General features: G+C 40.3%; 1 protein-coding gene across 1 annotated transcript in view; it reads right to left on the reverse strand.

The window, feature by feature from the left end:
- Positions 1–17,894, reverse strand: part of slc12a2 (solute carrier family 12 member 2) — a 65,039-nt gene that overhangs the window by 6,383 nt on the left and 40,762 nt on the right. Inside the window, exons 16-23 of the mRNA XM_085414743.1 lie at positions 16,771–16,882; positions 15,537–15,677; positions 15,007–15,113; positions 10,240–10,319; positions 7,666–7,809; positions 6,121–6,168; positions 5,151–5,273; positions 2,514–2,625 (exon numbers count right to left, since the gene is read on the reverse strand). Of these exons, the coding sequence (XP_085270869.1) occupies positions 2,514–2,625; positions 5,151–5,273; positions 6,121–6,168; positions 7,666–7,809; positions 10,240–10,319; positions 15,007–15,113; positions 15,537–15,677; positions 16,771–16,882 (867 nt within the window). The remainder of the gene's footprint in view (positions 1–2,513; positions 2,626–5,150; positions 5,274–6,120; positions 6,169–7,665; positions 7,810–10,239; positions 10,320–15,006; positions 15,114–15,536; positions 15,678–16,770; positions 16,883–17,894) is intronic.

Raw genomic sequence — 17,894 nt, forward strand, 5'->3', positions numbered from 1 at the left:
ATTTTCATTGATCATTTAAGAGTAAAACGATCCATTTAAAGGGTGTAGGAAACAGCAGGTTTTACTTTCTGTCTGTTGGTAAGAGATGAAGTTAGACAGGAACATGTTGAAATGTCAGATGTCTGTTGAAACAAACTGTTGATAGTTTTGCAGTCACGCAAACATAAAAGCTTCTACACTCAGCTAATTTCATACGACAAAAGCAGGACAATGAGTGGCACATTCTCCGGCCAATAAAATCGTGTTGACTTCTTTGGCAGGAGGGATGGGGGTAAGGGATAGACTCACATCATCCCCAGAGAATAACTTTTGAGAATGAACTCAATCACATTTTCTTCACTGATTTGAAACTTTACTGGATTCAGACTGACTGTTCAGCGCCTGCTAATCTGTCAGCTATGCCCTTTTTGTTCCTGTGTTTTCCCTACTGGCCAGCTCTCTGCCATCAGTTTCATTCAGCTGCTTCTCCAGTCTCTCATTCCACAACAGATGGACTAACTCTAGCACTGGTCTTGAGCTGGCATCGGTATACCTCGTTCTGCACTTGAGATCTGCTGCAACTGAAAATCCAACCACAACCTGTAGCAGTTGTAGAACTGCTTCATGTGTCGAGCGAATCTATTTTTTTTAAGAGGATAACAAAGACAAGTCAGAGGAGGTGGAGTCTGTCTGCAGGATGAGCAATTTTTGTAAGCACACATAATAAATAAGGTATATTTACTAAGATACATGTAATATTAGCACCTACAAAATTCAATCCATTTAAGAAAATGTGGGTATGGCTCCTTTCGAGCACCCACACACTTGCATGCATACACCCACACAGCAAGTACAAAGGCAAATTTATCATTTATATGTAGCAGGTCAGCTTCTTAGATGATTTTTATTAATTTTTATCACTACAAATAATATTTAATAGCTAATATGAGCTTTGTGTGATTGTTTCCCTATTTATGGTCAAAAACATGCAGTGTTGAATGCTGCAGTATACATTATGTGTACATTTTACGTTGTATGTGCTTACATTAACCTGGAGAGATGTCAGCCTTTACAGAAACAGTCAGGGTTAGAACTTTGTGCATATAAAATGCATTTTAAGACATCTAGTTTTTGGATACATCCTTATGTTATAAACAAATGTGTGAGAGTGGTGCTGAAAGGAAAGACATACCTACACTGTGTTTTCTGCTAACTGCACAGCATGTATGGTAAAGCACAGCTTCCTCGTGTCTGCAACAGTGTTAATTTCGTTGACCAATAATTGTTGTCGTAGTTTTTGTCAACGAAAATCTTCTTTTGACAATAACTATGACACTTGTATCAACAAATAAAAATACTGGTGGTGGCCAGTGGTCGCCCTCAGCCTCCTGATAAATGCGCCTATGGTGCGAATTTGTCCTTGTTCAAGTTGTCACGTTCGCTAAATTTTCAGAAAACCTCTGACCCCTGACCTTAAGGCCAAACTCATGAACTTATTATAAATCTATTTAAGATCCTAGGTGACCTCCTTCTCCAATTATGGCATTTACAAGGTTTTCAGAAAACTTGACCCTAAGGTCGAGGTCACTGAGATTCAAACTAGTCTGGATTTTCAGTAGATACACCTATGGTATCAACTTCAAACTCCTACATTGCTTCGTTCTCGAGTTACCACATTCAAAAGCTTGGGTGTCCACTAACCCTGACCCTGCCCGAAAGAAGAGATCCACGTAGAACTAATTAAATTGTATAGACAGGTGAATGAGTTTGAAAGTCATCAAATCATAACTAATCCCCTTGAGCAATAAGGTTAAACGCACACATTTGCTGTGCCCCCCCCCCCACCCCACACACACACACACACACACACACACACACACACACACACACACACACACACCCCCCCTTAGGGGCACCTCTCGTTGGTATAAATCAAAACAAACTTTCACACTTAAATATTATACTGCTATACCTTTATATTTAGTTTCATTTTATTGTATTTACGGGCCCACGCACAAAATACATTAATAAGTTAAAAAGAAAAGGATGCTTTGTGCCAGATTTAGCTACCAACTAACTTCCATCAGCAGTCTGCATTCTAAACCTAGACTAAAACTAGACTTCAGGTGCCTAAATTATGTTTTAGTCAAAAGACTAAAGGCAGAAGAGCACCGGGGCTATTTACAGCTTCCTCTTGTTCTCATCCAATGTTATGAATCCTTTTATGTTTAATAACAATTACATTTAAGTGTAATTAACAATATGACTGAATTTTAAATTCAGTTTATTTACTTAGTGCTGCTTATAACAACAAGTGTCTTTAAATTTTTAAAAGGCAATTAGAAAGATATTAGAAAGTTATTATTATTATTATTTTAGATAGTTTGGTTTTGTTTACATTTTTTGGAGTGCTGGCTTTTGGTAGTATCGTTTTGATTTCAAAGGCTGAATAAAAGACTTCATAGGGTAGGCACTCATTCCTTTGTACAGTACTCTCCAGTCTTGACAAAACTGTCAGCCTGTACAGTACTTACGCTCTGCGGTCGTGATCAATCCTGTTGATCTTGCCTCCAATGAAAACACGGATCTTACATTCCTTCCACCGCTTCTTATTGGTAAGAAGGTAGGGGATCAGCAGAGTCAGACCTAGATGGGAAACATAAAAACAAACCAAACTGCTCAATATACAACTTTTGTGACACAAACATTTAAGATCTGTACACTCTAAAGTCCAAACCTCAGACCTTTGGACTTTCTATAGACCAGCACTCAGTGCTGCAGAAACCGATTCATGATCCCTTTTGCATTAAACAGAGTCAAATTAAATTCAAACAGAAAACAACGTAGTGGCCCTTTTTCCCCTTCTTCTCAGAAACAAAAAACAAACAAAGAAAACCCAACTTGACAAACAAATTTTTCTAGCATGTTTGAGATGAGCAGTTGTTGAATCTGTCACTTCAAAATGCAAATGCAACATGATGCTACCAAAATGAATTCAATCCTGATTTATAATCATTGGGAAGTGTGAAAATGACAGATCCTGTCAGAACATACTGTCTATGTGTTTTTGTGGGTGAGAGTCTGCCTTTGCGTATCAATAGGAATGCAAAACATACCAAATACGGCTTTACTTGTTTCTGCTCATCCCCATGATGCTGTGACAGCACAAAGATAATCAGAACTAGAATCTTCACAGATGTTCTTTTGGGCTTAAAACTACATATTTCAGGCTGAACATTACAGAAAAAGTCAGCAATTTAAATTTAATGCTTTGACACTTAATGTGAAACTTACAGGTGCCAGAATTGTAGAGGCCTGAGTACTTTTAGGATCTACTGCATATGCTGTCAACAGTTGTATCTGCACTTTTTAGTGCCGATGACACTTAATGTCATAATGATGATGATGAGCCAGATCTGAAGTGACACTCATCAGCTGGTGTTAAAAGCCAGAGTTCTCCCGCTGGCCCTGGTCACATCTTTACAGAGGTGGAGCCACTGCAAACTCTTACTTGCATAGAAATGTTTGCCAAGCAACGTATTTTCTTTAAGAACCAGAACGACGAGCGCACAACAACGAGCCCACAGGCTCCGACGGCTATGACTAAGCAGACCGAACCCGGGCCCAGAGACCTGAGATCCAAGAACCCCCCACACCCAAGTACCCAGCCCCAGACACTGAGAACCACCAATGCACCGGTGTGGTGGGCGGTGATGGAGATGGGGGGCCCAAGATGTTCCAAGAGAGGTTGAGTCCAAGACCCAACCTGACACACAGATGTAGACAAAAAGGCACACACAGACACAAGCATGCATGCCCACCCTCATGCACACATATACAAATGCTGAGCACCTGCCCAACGTTTCCATGGGATTAATGAAGACTCAGTCATTTTAGAAACTCCCACCATGCCGTCAGAGAGTATCTGATATTGATGCTTTTAAGAATAACTGTCGTTTGTTGTTTGAGCTAATGAATGGTAGGTCAGAGATATTGTTGCATAGTGGCTGTTTGACATCTAGCCAGGGCCAAGAGGGTATGTTTTAACCATCCTGAGATGAAATGTAGCCCACTGGCTAAGAAGTAGTAATAATAATAATAATAATGGATTGGATTTATATAGCGCTTTTCAAGGCACCCAAAGCGCTTTACAATACCACTATTCATTCACTCTCACATTCATACACTGGTGGAGGCAAGCTACAGTTGAAGCCACAGCTGCCCTGGGGCAGACTGACAGAAGCGAGGCTGCCATATCGCGCCATCGGCCCCTCTGGCCAACACCAGTAGGCAAGTAGGGTAAAGTGTCTTGCCCAGGGACACAACGACCAGGACAGAGAGCCCAGGGATCGAACCGGCGACCTTCCGGTTACAGATGCGATTCCCAACCCCCTGAGCCACGGTCGCCCTTAGGCACATCTAGTCCTCCTTTATCCTTGGTCCTTTATAGGCATGTTTCAGCTAATACATGTGGGTTTATCTCTCCATAAGAATTTGGAAATAGACGATTCAGAGCCTGCAAACTTCAGAGAGAGGTTAATACCAAAATAGTGTACTTTAGTTTATTGAATAATCTGAAACTCTCGAGAAAGAGTCTAGTAATGCAATTACTTCAGAGAGAGTGGATTATGAGTGTCTCATGAATGCTTGGACTTTTTTGTTGCTATGATCTTTTGTTTGGTCTCATGTTGACCACAGAAAGAGACTTACTGTCGCGGTATTGCAACTGACGGTTAGAAAATGGTTAAAACATTGCAATTCATTCAGATTTTTTGAATTCAAAGTAGAAAAAAATATTAATTGGTTGATTTGAATGAGTATACAAGTGCAATTTTACACACTATACGGTTGAAAATAACATTTGTTTATGGAGGTTATTTAAACATATCGTGATATTTATCGTGTATTGTGATTTAGCCCCAAAAATATTGTGATATTAGATTTTCCTCATATCAACCAGCCCTAAAAGTAAATGTGAGTATATTACATGTCCAACTGATGCAGGCCAAAAACCCCCCAAAACTAACCTAAACTTGTACATGGTTCAGTACACAAGTAACCTAATATGTCAATACTTATGAACCTGTTCAGTATGACAGTATTTTAATAACAGACCAAATAGAGAATTTTGAGATCAATAATGGTCGCACAATAATATAACTAACAATCACCTCCATCATCAAACAGCCACCAGACATCCACTGTGCCCTTCCCCTGTTTCTTCTGGAACTGTTGGCTGGCCTCTAGCAGCCTCTGGTCGGACACATTCAGAGGTACTGTCGGGCTCTTCTTGTCTGCGGGGATGCACACCACAACAAAAGACAAAATAAAAGCAAATCTCATTAATAAGGCATAATAAAACTAATAATTTTGTGCTTGGTAGAAGTGTAGCTCAATAGGACGCACACATGTCAGTTATGGACATGTATATAAAGAATATACATGCCCATAGCTGAAAATGAAGTATACAGTAGAATTCTGTTTATTGCTTGTAAGTATAGTGTTCTATTATTAGAAAATAAATTCGTTTAATTTTATTATTTAAAAGTTTTAAGTGATATAGGTACAGAATAAAAAAACATTACTACTAAAAACCAAACAAATGGAAGTGTGAAAACAGGAGAGCAGTTTCCATCCTAAGAAGAAAGCTTAAGGCAAATTAGTCAGCTCCAGAATGTGGCAAGAAAAGCAGGTGAGAGACTGAAGACAGCTTGGAGAAAACAGAAATGTTGGAACACAGGCGCACACACACACACACACACACACACACACACACACACACACACACACACACACACACACACACACACACACACGCGCCTACCTACAGAAAAACAGACTAAGTTAAAGGCAACATCATATACAGTACAGCTTTAGAGTTGGCTCACGCTAGGGACATGAGAAAGAGACATGTTATATCCCACAGCCAGGGACCTAGCAGGCCAGAAAGAAGGAACAGAGGGAAAGGGAGACAGCAGGGTGGCGACAGTATGTTAGTACAAGAGGGATTCAAAATATAGTGCGAAAAAAATGGTGGCAGAAATGAGGGGAGCATAGCAGCAGGAGCTCAGAAAAGATACTAAGATCAAAATGGAAAGAAGGGGAAAGGTTTAAGGCAACTAAATGAAGTGGATCTCCTGCCTTTTTTCAACAGGGGCTGAGTTGTAGCTTTGCCATCATCTTCATCATCTGGGAATTGAGACAAAAGGAGAGAAAACAAAAATTATAGTTAAGGTAAAATGTTACCTTGACATGTGACGTAGCAAGATGGAGTTAAGTACGTCAGGGGATACCAGAGGAAGAATCTAAAGCTGTGTTAGAGGCAGTTAACTGTAACCTCCCACAGTGGGAGACAAACAAACACTGAAATACTCTAGTGACACTAATAAACACACGGCTCAACCTTTTCCCTGAGTTCTAGAAATTCCTAATGTCCAACATGAACAAAACCATCAGCAGTGAGCCGAGACTGTCTGGTTACAGCAAAGTGGCTTCGAGTGGCCTCGGTAAGGAAACTGCATCGAATGGAAACTTCCTGCCAGGAGTGGATTACCTTAGGATGGAAATGGAATCTGATGAGAGGAGGGAATTCGCCAAAAACTGTACAAATGACAGCACGGGTTCATGCTTTGGCAGCAAATCAAAGGATTACCCAAAGCAACCTTTACCAGACCAGTGTGTTGTTATTTTGTATACCTCAACAATTTCTAATCCAGTTCCCAAAACACTGTTTATCACGCGGATACTTTAGCAAAATAAAGAGCTGATAAAAGTATTGTTAGACAAAAATCTACCGAACAAAAAATACAACATTTGCTATATTTTGTCTCCGAATTCCTACAAAAATTGTGATATTGCTCCGAATCTTTAATGAACAATCAATAAGGTAGTAAAAGCTTAATCATGAACTATTACTAATTAGTTCAACTTTATGTTTTTGCTCTATACTACTACCATCATCTAATACTATAACATATGCCATCTAAGTATCTAATACTTAATATATTTGTGGCAATGAGAACCCAATACCAGTTCAAGGTGCTATACTATATAGCTACAGACTCTCCAATATTAGAAACAATCTAATCAATTCAACAACCCCCTATGAGAGAGCACTTGGTTGTTGAGGTGGGGCAAAAAAAACAAAAAGGAAAAGGCCAAGAGCAGAGCTAGAGTTGGGGGAAAGCAGCCATCTGCCACGACCAGCTGGGGGCTGTGGGGAAAGAGCAAAAGAGCAGACAGATTTTTGTCATCTCTCTTCACTTCTTTAAAGAAAACAAACAAACCAAACAGCTTTCATGAAGCCAGGTTGAAAGTAGCCCAGTGCTCAGGCTGCAACTGGGAACGTTCATTACTCCTCCAATCTGGAAACAATTGTACGCCTGTTTGAGCTGAATTAGTCTCTCTCTCATACGGTAACAGGGGACACACGCACACACAGCCCAAAACATATGCACAGCGGGGAAGCTGGAGCTGTGGGTCTCAGGGCAGTGCATATGTATGCTTGTGTATGCAGAATAAGGAAGGCCACTGAAAGAAGAAAACTTAAATAGTGACATGAGGAATGTAGAAAAACACAAGGCTTGCAATGCAAAACCAAAAATACAAACGCAGACGTCAATGTAAACACTACCGCACCTGGATTACAGAGAAGGATTTTATGTAGTCATACTGATGATAGCTAACCTTTCTGGACTGCTGGGCTGTTCTGGAGGCTGGTGGCCTTAGAGGATGGCTTAGAGGAATCTGCATCAGAGTCTTTGCTGGTGTCTATGGAAACGATCACGTCTTTCATCCCTGATGGCTTTTCCTGCGAGGACAGCGACTCATCTGGCAGAAAATTAAACGGAAGGGGGAATTAGAAATATACATAACAATATACTAAGCTAGTTCACATACATAATTAGTAGGGGTGCAACGATATTCGTATCGATATTGAACCGTTCGATACAGTGCTTTCGGTTCGGTACGCATATGTATCGAACAATACAAAATTTGTAATTTATTTTATCAACTTTCCTTCTGACGATGCTGTCTGTGTTGAGCGCTCAGTGAATCTGCGTTCGACTACTCTGCCTAGGGTCGACAGTGCAGCCTAGGCGGAGTAGTCGAACGCAGATTCACTGAGCGCTCAACACAGACAGCATCGTCAGAAGGAAGAGCGCAGGGTAAGCTAGCGAGACAGAAGTTAAGCTCTCCTTACAACATGGACCTCCCCCACTCTCATTCAGATCTGGCGTTTGGAATTATTTTGGTTTTCATGTGACGTATGACCCTGAAGGTAAGCGAGTCATGGACTAAAGTAAAACAGTATGTTGGATGTGCCATGCAATGCTCAATTACATGGGTGGGAACTAGTGTGTTAGCGCAGTTAGCTCGTTAACGTGTTGGCCGTCTAGCCCCATGCACGGGGCGATCGGCGGTAGCTCGTTAACGGAGATTTGCCGTGTTGTGGCGTTAAGGTCATTTCAGCGAGATTAACCTGAAAGCACTAGTGGGAACACAACGAATATGACTGCACATTTACGCCGACATCATCCTAGTGCAAAGACAAGTGGAAGCAGAAAAAAAACAAGCAAGCATGCTGCTAACTTTAGCCGAGTCATTTAGACAGCTGTTTAATATGCTGCTGAGAATATAGCCCAGAAAAAGCGGATAGTATAGCTTTTATTTTGGAAAGAGCCATTTCTCTGTAATAAACTCTCTTTTCCAAAGATGAGTGATTCCTCAATCAGATACAGGGCTTGCAATATCGCTAGCCCAACGTCCCGGGGCTAGCGATTTTTTCAGTCGGGGTACCAAAATCTATCTCTGCCCTGCCCGTCGGGCTATTGTAGGAAAAATATATGTCAATGCTTTTGCATTCTTTCGGAAATGTAGCTGGGTAATTATGTCATTGGCATCGGTGAGCCACTGTCAATATGTGACATATTGAAATCGCGTTTGAATTTGCGCTTGTTTTTTTGCTTTCACTTTGCAATCGCGCGAACTGTGTATAGAGAGCGACAGCACTGATCTGTGAGTGATGATAATTTGTGCACCAATTCCTCTGACATCGTCTTATTAATCGTTAGCTTACTATGCAAACATGACAAGTGAAATCTCCCGCAGCTTAAACATGTGAGAGGTTGATCGCGCAGAGAATCGCTGAGCTTATGTGAGTGCGTGTGTAAAAGCAGCAGGATTTATATTTGACAACGATGACCTGGATGACTGAGAACCTTCACAGACAGATATATATTTCAGTTCTGCTGAGCCAAATAAGACAGGTCAGGGTGAAGAAGTGACAGCCAAAGAAAAGCTTACCACAAAACGGAGAAGTTATGACAAATCAGACTATAAGGCAAAAAGAAAGTGCAGCTTTATGGTTTCATGGACAAAAGAATTTCTGTGGCTGCAATATGACGAGCTAAATAACCAGGGCTGCACATAAGTGGTCCGCAGGTGCGCATTCGCTGTCAAAATAAAAAACACGCACAAGGGTTAGGGTTAAATTTAAAAACTGTACTTTTGAGTTAAAATATATATTTATAATTTTAATAAATGACAAATTAAAAAGGCATGAACATTTTTTTTGTATCGAAAAAATATCGAACCGTGACACCAAAGTATCGAACCGAACCGAACCGTGAATTTTGTGTATCGTTGCACCCCTAATAATTACTACAGCAATCTTATGACCAGGCTTTTTAATTTGTGGTAAAATCAAATTATTCCAATTCTTTACATTTATTCACTAAGGTTGCCAACCTGCAAGTTGTTCTTGAAGCAAAAATGTCAAATATTTGTTTGCAGCCACTCAAAGATGTGGATTTGATGAGTTTTTCTGCCACACAATGCATATTGACAGTAAGTATAGACAGTTTATTACACATTGTGTGCCACTGTGCTGGGACTTTTGGTCAGACAAAACCAGATGTCACCTCAGTCTGTGGAAAACTATCATTTTTTCCACTTGCAAGTTTTCATGCTTAGTATTGTGAATGTGAACATTGTATGAACTGATGTGTTCGGTTCCAAACTGGAACGTCAATCAATGCTTGAAAATATCTTAAGACTGATAAGCAGACTGAAGAAGAAGGAAATATAATGAATGCTTATTCTCCTTCTAAGTTGATTTATGTGATGCTATGTGATAATACTGGAAAAACACTCAGCTATATTTAATTAACCTTTATCTGTATGTAATCTGAGCTGATGCTACATATGTACTACAACAGTGTTTTTTTTAGAATAAGCTGCTCTGCATGTGTTTGGTACCTTGCCCTTGGATATGGGAGACATCCAGCCCCTCTTTCAGTCGCAGGATAACAGCACCAAACTGGAAGTCAAAGGCATCACTTCAAAGGAAGGGGGAGAAAAAAAAAGGTTCCCATTAACAGTGGACTGAAGCAATTTGCCCTCAACTAAACAAAGACAGTAAGAAACCCACAGAGTATTTAAGAAAAAAGATAAACAAGCACACAAGAAGATTCAAACATCGTTCTCAATGCCACAGGTTGTAGTATTGTATTGCACTGGACAACATACAATGGAAAATAAAGGGCAAATTTTTAAGCGTATTAGCTTTGATTTTAATACTATCGGACTGAACAATCTGTGACATTCAGCTCTAATGCTATAATCCTCGCATTACAATGAAGAACCCATTCACCTCAAGTCTCACATGACTGCTTTAGAGTTCAACAGGACAACAGATTTCTCATGGACTTGTTTTAATCCAAGGGAGATCAAAAAGATCAAAAACATGACAATTACACTCTATCCCATAATGGCTAGCATGTTTCTACTACTGTTTATGTAAAAAGAAGTTTTTGTATACATTGTATTTGAACATATTTGAATAATATCAGTAATATCAAAAACAACCGATTCTGTTTATCTAGAAGCGTTTTCAGTGGGAGAAACATTTTGTCATCATGTAAATTACTTCAGTCTGAGCTGACTGGAGGTTTCCCAATATTACAAAATGTACATTTGCATAGTCAAAGGAGCTTGCAAAGAAAAGCGTCTGGACTTCTTTAAGTTACTTGAAGACGTTTCACCTCTCATCCGAGAAGCTTCTTCAGTTCCAAGGTCAAATGGTGGAGAGTCCCAGATATAAACCTAGTGGGAGTAACCCCCCACAGAGGGACAAAAGGACCCCCTGATGATCCTCTAATCCCCTGAGCCAAGGTGTGAGTCCCAATCAGCCAGAGTTTCGGGTGAGTTCATTGTGAAACCTGGCCCCACCTTATCATGCGAATTCCTGAGGTCAGATGGCCCAGGATGTGAGTGGGCGTTAAGGTGTCTGGGAAGGGATCTCAAAACTGGATTATAGATGGCAGAGAGTTGGTATCGTAAACACCAACTCTCGGTGGCGGAGGTTTACGACACCAACTCTCTGCCATCTATAATCCAGTTTTGAGATCCCTTCCCAGACGCCTTAACGCCCACTCACATCCTGGGCCATCTGACCTCAGGAATTCGCATGATAAGGTGGGGCCAGGTTTCACAATGAACTCACCCGAAACTCTGGCTGATTGGGACCCACACCCAGTTTCACACCTTGGCTCAGGGGATTAGAGGATCATCAGGGGGTCCTTTTGTCCCTCTGTGGGGGGATACTCCCACTAGGTTTATATCTGGGACTCTCCACCATTTGACCTTAGAACTGAAGAAGCTTCTCGGATGAGAGGTGAAATGTCTTCAAGTAACTTAAAGAAGTCCAGACGCTTTTCTTTGCAAGCTCCTTTGACTATGATGACCTGGATGACTGAGAACCTTCACAGACGTACATTTGCATAATGACCAAAACTAGCACCACTGACTAACAATGAACCGTGGTCAGGTTCATGATCATTAATATGCAAACTGTCATAAACATTATTCAGTGGCCATTCACAGAGATTTGGGGAATGGCTCCAATCACAAACTTGTAAGAAAGAAAGATGCACCCTAGACATTTGTCAAAGCTGGGAAGACACCTAAAGAATGCTTCAAGCAATCCAGAGTGAAAGACAACTGCTGTATAGAGCACACAGCAGTTGTATAGAAACAGTATGAGACAGCTGAGATGCATTTCCTCTAATCATTGAGTCTCTGTGGTTTTAAAACCCCAAAACATGCTGTGTCAAAAATGGGTCCATCCCAAGGATGGGGTCAAACTGCATAAACAGAGTAACATAGCGTACGCTGTTAAGTGCCAAAAGGATTGCTATGATTTATACATCGGGGAAACCAAACAACCTAAGGGGATTGGGACAACACAGAGGAGCTAACTCATCAGGCCAGGACTCTGCACTTTATTTACACCTAGACGCTCTCAGTGATGAGGATGTACACATCATGGACAGAGATGAACGCTGGTTTGAGCGCGGAGTCAAGGAGGCCATTTACGTGAAAAGGGAAAGACTATCTCTGAAACGAGGAAGGGGCCTAGACATCCAGATGAACAGAATCAACTTTTTGGGAATGAGAGGAGTTGTTAAGGATATCATTAGTTTTTCTGTTGGTAAGCTGTTTTTGCTGCTGTGAGCTACCGTTAGACTCTGTTAGTTGTTATTAGCTGTTGTTAGTGAAATATGTCTGTGAAACTTCTCAGTCATCCAGGTCATCGTAGTCCAAGGAGCTTGGAAAGAAAAGCATCTTACATTAAATTATTTAACTTAAATTTCTTGAAGACGTTTCACCTCTCATCCGAGAAGCTTCTTTAGTTCTAGGAACAACTGGTGGAGAGTCCAAGATTTTTAAGTCCTATGGGAGTGTACCCCTCATGGATCCTCTACCTAATCACACCAGCCAAGGTGTGAAAACTAGAGAAGGCACGATACCACTTTATGTCCAATACAGATACCGATATCATAAATTTGGATATCTGCCGATACTGATATGAATCCAATATAGTGTGTTTTTTAATCAATAAATCAGTTTTTTTGTTGTTGTTTTTTTAAATATCTTGCTGCATTTTGTATAAGTTCATACTCAAGTCTTGAGAAAAAGTAAAAGAAAACAAAAAAAACCAAACAAACACTAAAGCTATTCTGTTATACCTGTATGCAAAAAAATACACTGCACCCAAAATATTTCATCGTTCAGCAATACTGATCAATCTAATGAACTTAAACCTACTCCATCCTCCCTATTCTGGTATTTTAAAGAGTACTTAGCGGAAATATTAGGCAGACAGACAGACAGACAGACAGACAGACAGACAGACAGACAGACAGACAGACAGACAGACAGACAGACAGACAGACAGACAGACAGACAGACAGACAGACAGACAGACAGACAGACAGACAGACAGACAGAAAGAAAGAAAGAAAGAAAGAAAGAAAGAAAGAAAGAAAGAAAGAAAGAAAGAAAGAAAGGTTCCCAAAGGAAAAAGTACTAGCTTACTAGGGTATATTAGACTTAATAGTTACTATATACAGTAATGGACTTCTATACATAAAACTTTGGGTGTAAGATTCAGATAATTATTTATTAAAAGCTAGACATTTTAAATGAGAATAAGAAAAAAAAAAAAAAGAGTATTTCTTTGTGCCCCCTTTTCCCTGTTCATGCCCTATCGGCCCCCCTGGCATAACTTTGCTAGACCCGCCCCTGCACAGTTACCAGCAGTCAGCTACGTAGAAAAAGATCCTGGTGTAGAAAGTAATATTAAATAAATTCTAAATTCTAACTGATCATTGACCAGTTTCACGATTGAAGTAGCAACAGGAGAGGGAGGGAGAGAGAAAAGGCAGTCGCTCCATCGGTTGTTAAGCTTAATGTGGGAATGCTTTTCAAACATTCAGAGATGAACTTACACACTTGCTTTACTTCCCTCTGGGATCACTTCCTCGGAGATGAAATGCCGGTTTGGTAGCAAGGCTACAAATGCTCAAACAGACCGCCGAGAAGTCTCGCACGCCACCGCTGCTCTATCACGTGAGCACACTGCTCCGACGTGCTAAGGTTATGAGGTGAGTTACGCCATGTCGCAAGTTTTGTGAGGTGCTTTCATGATATTTAATGGATCGGATTACGTTTTTTTTATTTATTTATTTTTATTTCTCTCCGATATCCGATCCAGTAATTTAGGTCAGTATCGGACCGATACGCAATATCGGATCGGTCCATCTCTAGTGAAAATGGGTGTGGGTTACAATCAGCCAAGGTTTCAGGTGAACCCACTGTGAAACCTAGCCCCACCCTATCATGTGATTTCCTGAGGTCAAACAGCCAAGAATGTGAGTGGGTGTTAGTGAAACTTTCTCTGAAGTGGATCCAACATTGCTGGACTCACATTCCTAAAGAATGAACCATCGTACCCTGCGAAAGTGTAATCAAACTGTTTAAGGAAAAGTGTGATTTTTACGACACTCGAGCCCAAAATTACCTGGCAAAATGTTAGCTTATAACGAGCTGCTCTAATGGCCCTGCTGACAGCTGAGTTCTATTGGCCTCCACGTTTGGGGTACTAAGAGTTTGGCGACATGCACAAAACAGGATATGTTGTAAGAGAGACATCGTTGTAAGAGAGACATCGTTCCCAGCCACTGAATTCAAATATGGTGAGAGAACTTGGCAGCTTCCAGCATGGACCAATTGTACCTTTTATGTTACCTAGAACCTATACCACTGAAAATTTTATAAATCTGTTAGGGTGAAATATATGAAAAATATAAAACGTACAATAACCTGTTTGCATGTGTGTGCATACCATTAAACTACGAAATATTAGTTTATTAGTGTCAACAACAAAATTGTTGAAGCACCTTTTTGATTTAATCACAGCATTCAGTCTTCTTTTGTACACACCTGCCAACAATTACAGAGACCGATTAGCCCTATGTAACATCCAGCTGTCCTAGTAGGAGTTTCCTGACATTTACCGAGTTGCGTACTAAAGAAAAATTCACGGTTTGTAGAACACTTACAAAGCAGGAGGGTATAAAATTTCCACAGCATCGGATGTACCATCGAACACAGTGAAGACTTGTCGAAAGAAGAGAGTGTTTTTTCTTTTATATAATTCTTTTCTTCTCTTATTCTACTTACTGGATCATGCTGATGTAAGTCTCCACATTCATCATGTCCCCATCCCTCCAGTCATTCTTGAAGCCCAGAACAAGGGTGTTTGGCTTGAGGCGGCCAAGACCAGCAGCCTTGATTGGACCAGGAACAGGAATCGCAGATTAATCATTTCTTAAATGTGGCTCATTTCCAAAGAATAAGCAAAACTATGAGTGTGGAGCAGGAAATAAAAACAGTTCAGTCCATACAGTGTTCAGCCTTTCACTTGGGTTATGAGTCCAATCTTAAAGGAGACTCATATTATCCACTCTCAAGTTCCTCAAGTTTCAATCATGGATCTGCATGACTGGTCTAGTCATTGTCAGAAATATTAGTTAGTTAAACTTACCAATAATGTACAACATCATTTACCAGTTCAAGTATTATGCCCCAACCTCTACTATTGATGGCTCGGCCCAACAAACACACAAAAAAAAAAAAAGTACTTGAACAATGCTTCTGTGCAAAGAGTTAAGAACAAACACACAACTCTGAATAGAATTTAGTTTTCCTACCTGAAGCAAGTACTGACAGCCTTGTTTTAGGTCCTCAGCAAACACTGGCGTGTAGAAGGCTTTGGTCTCGTTCTTCAGCAGCCAGCGTTGGTAGCGTGCCTGATCTGTGGCAAGCTCTTTGAAGTTTGGTCTTCTATAGCCCTATGGAGACAGGAGGCCAAATTAACAACAGCCTTAAATTTATCAGTGTTGGTATTGTACAACAAATGACCACAAATCTAAGTTTCAAAGATGAAAAGATGCGAATTTCAACAACTTTTGATGTGTGAAAGTTAAACAGAAGAATTTAATGTGCGGCTCAATCACCTGCTCTGAATCTCTGCCTGCTTTTGTGACTTTTTCGTTCAGTACTCTGCAGTACTTATTTTTAAAATACAAAAGACCAGGCTATTCCAAATCGTTCACTAGCTTTGTGTGCAACATTAGGGCTGTGCGATATGATGATATATTAAAACGACATATTGTACTCTATCGTTTATTTCATGCTGTCGAAAACTCTTCACTGGAATATGTTTTTCATTGCTTTCTAGAAAAAGGAAAAAAAGTCCCCACCACCATCCAAATAAATAAAAGGACAGATTAAAAAATAGAAATGCACAATGTATCACCAACTGCTGCACCTGCAAGAAAAATAAACATAACACCTGGAACAAACATTGGAAAATGCGCAGGTACATAAATTGATCTTCTATGGTTGTGTGTGCGCATCTGAGGACAGAAAATTGGCTTCCTACTAAACATGTGGGGACCAGCATTCACTTATGGGGACAAAATGCCAGTACCCACGAGTGTGAAGGCGTGTTTGATGCTCAAAATGTGCTTTTAGTGTCAGGGTTAAAATTAGCCTCAACCTTACCATAACCTGAGGTTAGGGTTAAGCATTGGTTTTTTGATGGTTAGAGCAAGGGAACAGGGAAAGCATTATGTCAATTAGATGTCCTCTCCAAGATATGAAAACACCTTATACACATTTCACATTTTTCTCCTGGTTGCCCCTGCATTGGCTCCACATCCTACAGTCTAAGAACCACCGATGCAACCAAATCCAGAGGCTCCCACAGCATATCAAAGTCTTCTTTTATATTGCCTGCTAATCAGTGCTATGTGGTTTAAACAGTTTGGTGAAGAACTGGATGAATCTAGCTAAAAACTGACTTTTAAACAGCAATTTGACAGCTAATTCATCAGTAGCAAAAAACAAAAACAAAAAACAAGCCAAATGACATCTGCTCACCGTGCGAATATGGCCGCAGATCATCATGCCTACATTCTTGGTGAAACTGTGGACCAGATCCAGAAGGGCAGGACGAGAGTTGGGATAACCAGTCATCACCAAACACTGGGGTCTGCAAAAAGACACATATGAGAGAAAACATCCACCAAGTCTGCATCTGCATCATCCTTTACCACATCTATAAAAGCAGAGAAGGGACGCCATATTTTGCCAAGTTTACAGAATTGTTTGATTTTATGCTTTATGTGTAGCCAACTTTTCATTTGACCTTCCCAGTAACCTTTAGTCTTCTTAACACACAAACACCCACACCCATATACAGTCAGACACCAGAAGCAGAGCAATGAACATCAAAGCAAATATGTTAGCATGATAGGATTATTGGACACAATACAGAGGCAAGAACAACTTCAGAGGAACAAAACAAATTCTTGAATTTTGAAGATTCATCCTTTTAAACTACTGCTTGGTTTTCTGCCATGAGAAATGTGCAGTAAATCCACAAAACAATTACTGAGCCAATTTGTTACATGTGCAAGCTTTAAGAGAATGAACACATGCACACAACATGAGGCCGCATATATAAATATACTCAATAAATTTCAATACATTTGAAAATTAATCATCTCCCCCTCCACAAAGTCTCTACTTTTTCCCCATATGATGGTAAATTATTTAAATTGTTTCATGAAACACTAAGGCTAAGTTATTATCATGTCAAATTTTGTTCTTCTCAGGCTGCAAAAATCCAGAGGTGAACGACTGGCTGAAGAACCACAAAGATTGCGACACATGGTGCAACGTCAAAATCACTGCATGGCACTCACAACGATGTGAGCATAAATAGAGCATAGCAGCTGAACTAAACCTAGCACAACACGACGATAAACAATTGACAGAAGTTTAAAGAGACTTTGGGAATGAAGAAAACCCATCAACTAACATGACGTTGGGGAAAAATAGATTAGAGGATAACATAACCAGATGTCCATAAGCATCCAACCGAGAGCTACCAAGCAATCGCTTTATATGTGGACCGAGCTTGAGTGTTTATCAAGCATGGTGAGTAATAATATTGTGCTTCCATAACTCAGATGCCATCTACACTTGCAGGCAAGAATGGT

This window comes from Rhamphochromis longiceps, linkage group LG7, assembly GCF_057381845.1.
Source record: "Rhamphochromis longiceps isolate RC_006_pf linkage group LG7, R_longiceps_female_GT1.1, whole genome shotgun sequence".
NCBI lineage: Eukaryota > Metazoa > Chordata > Actinopteri > Cichliformes > Cichlidae > Rhamphochromis > Rhamphochromis longiceps.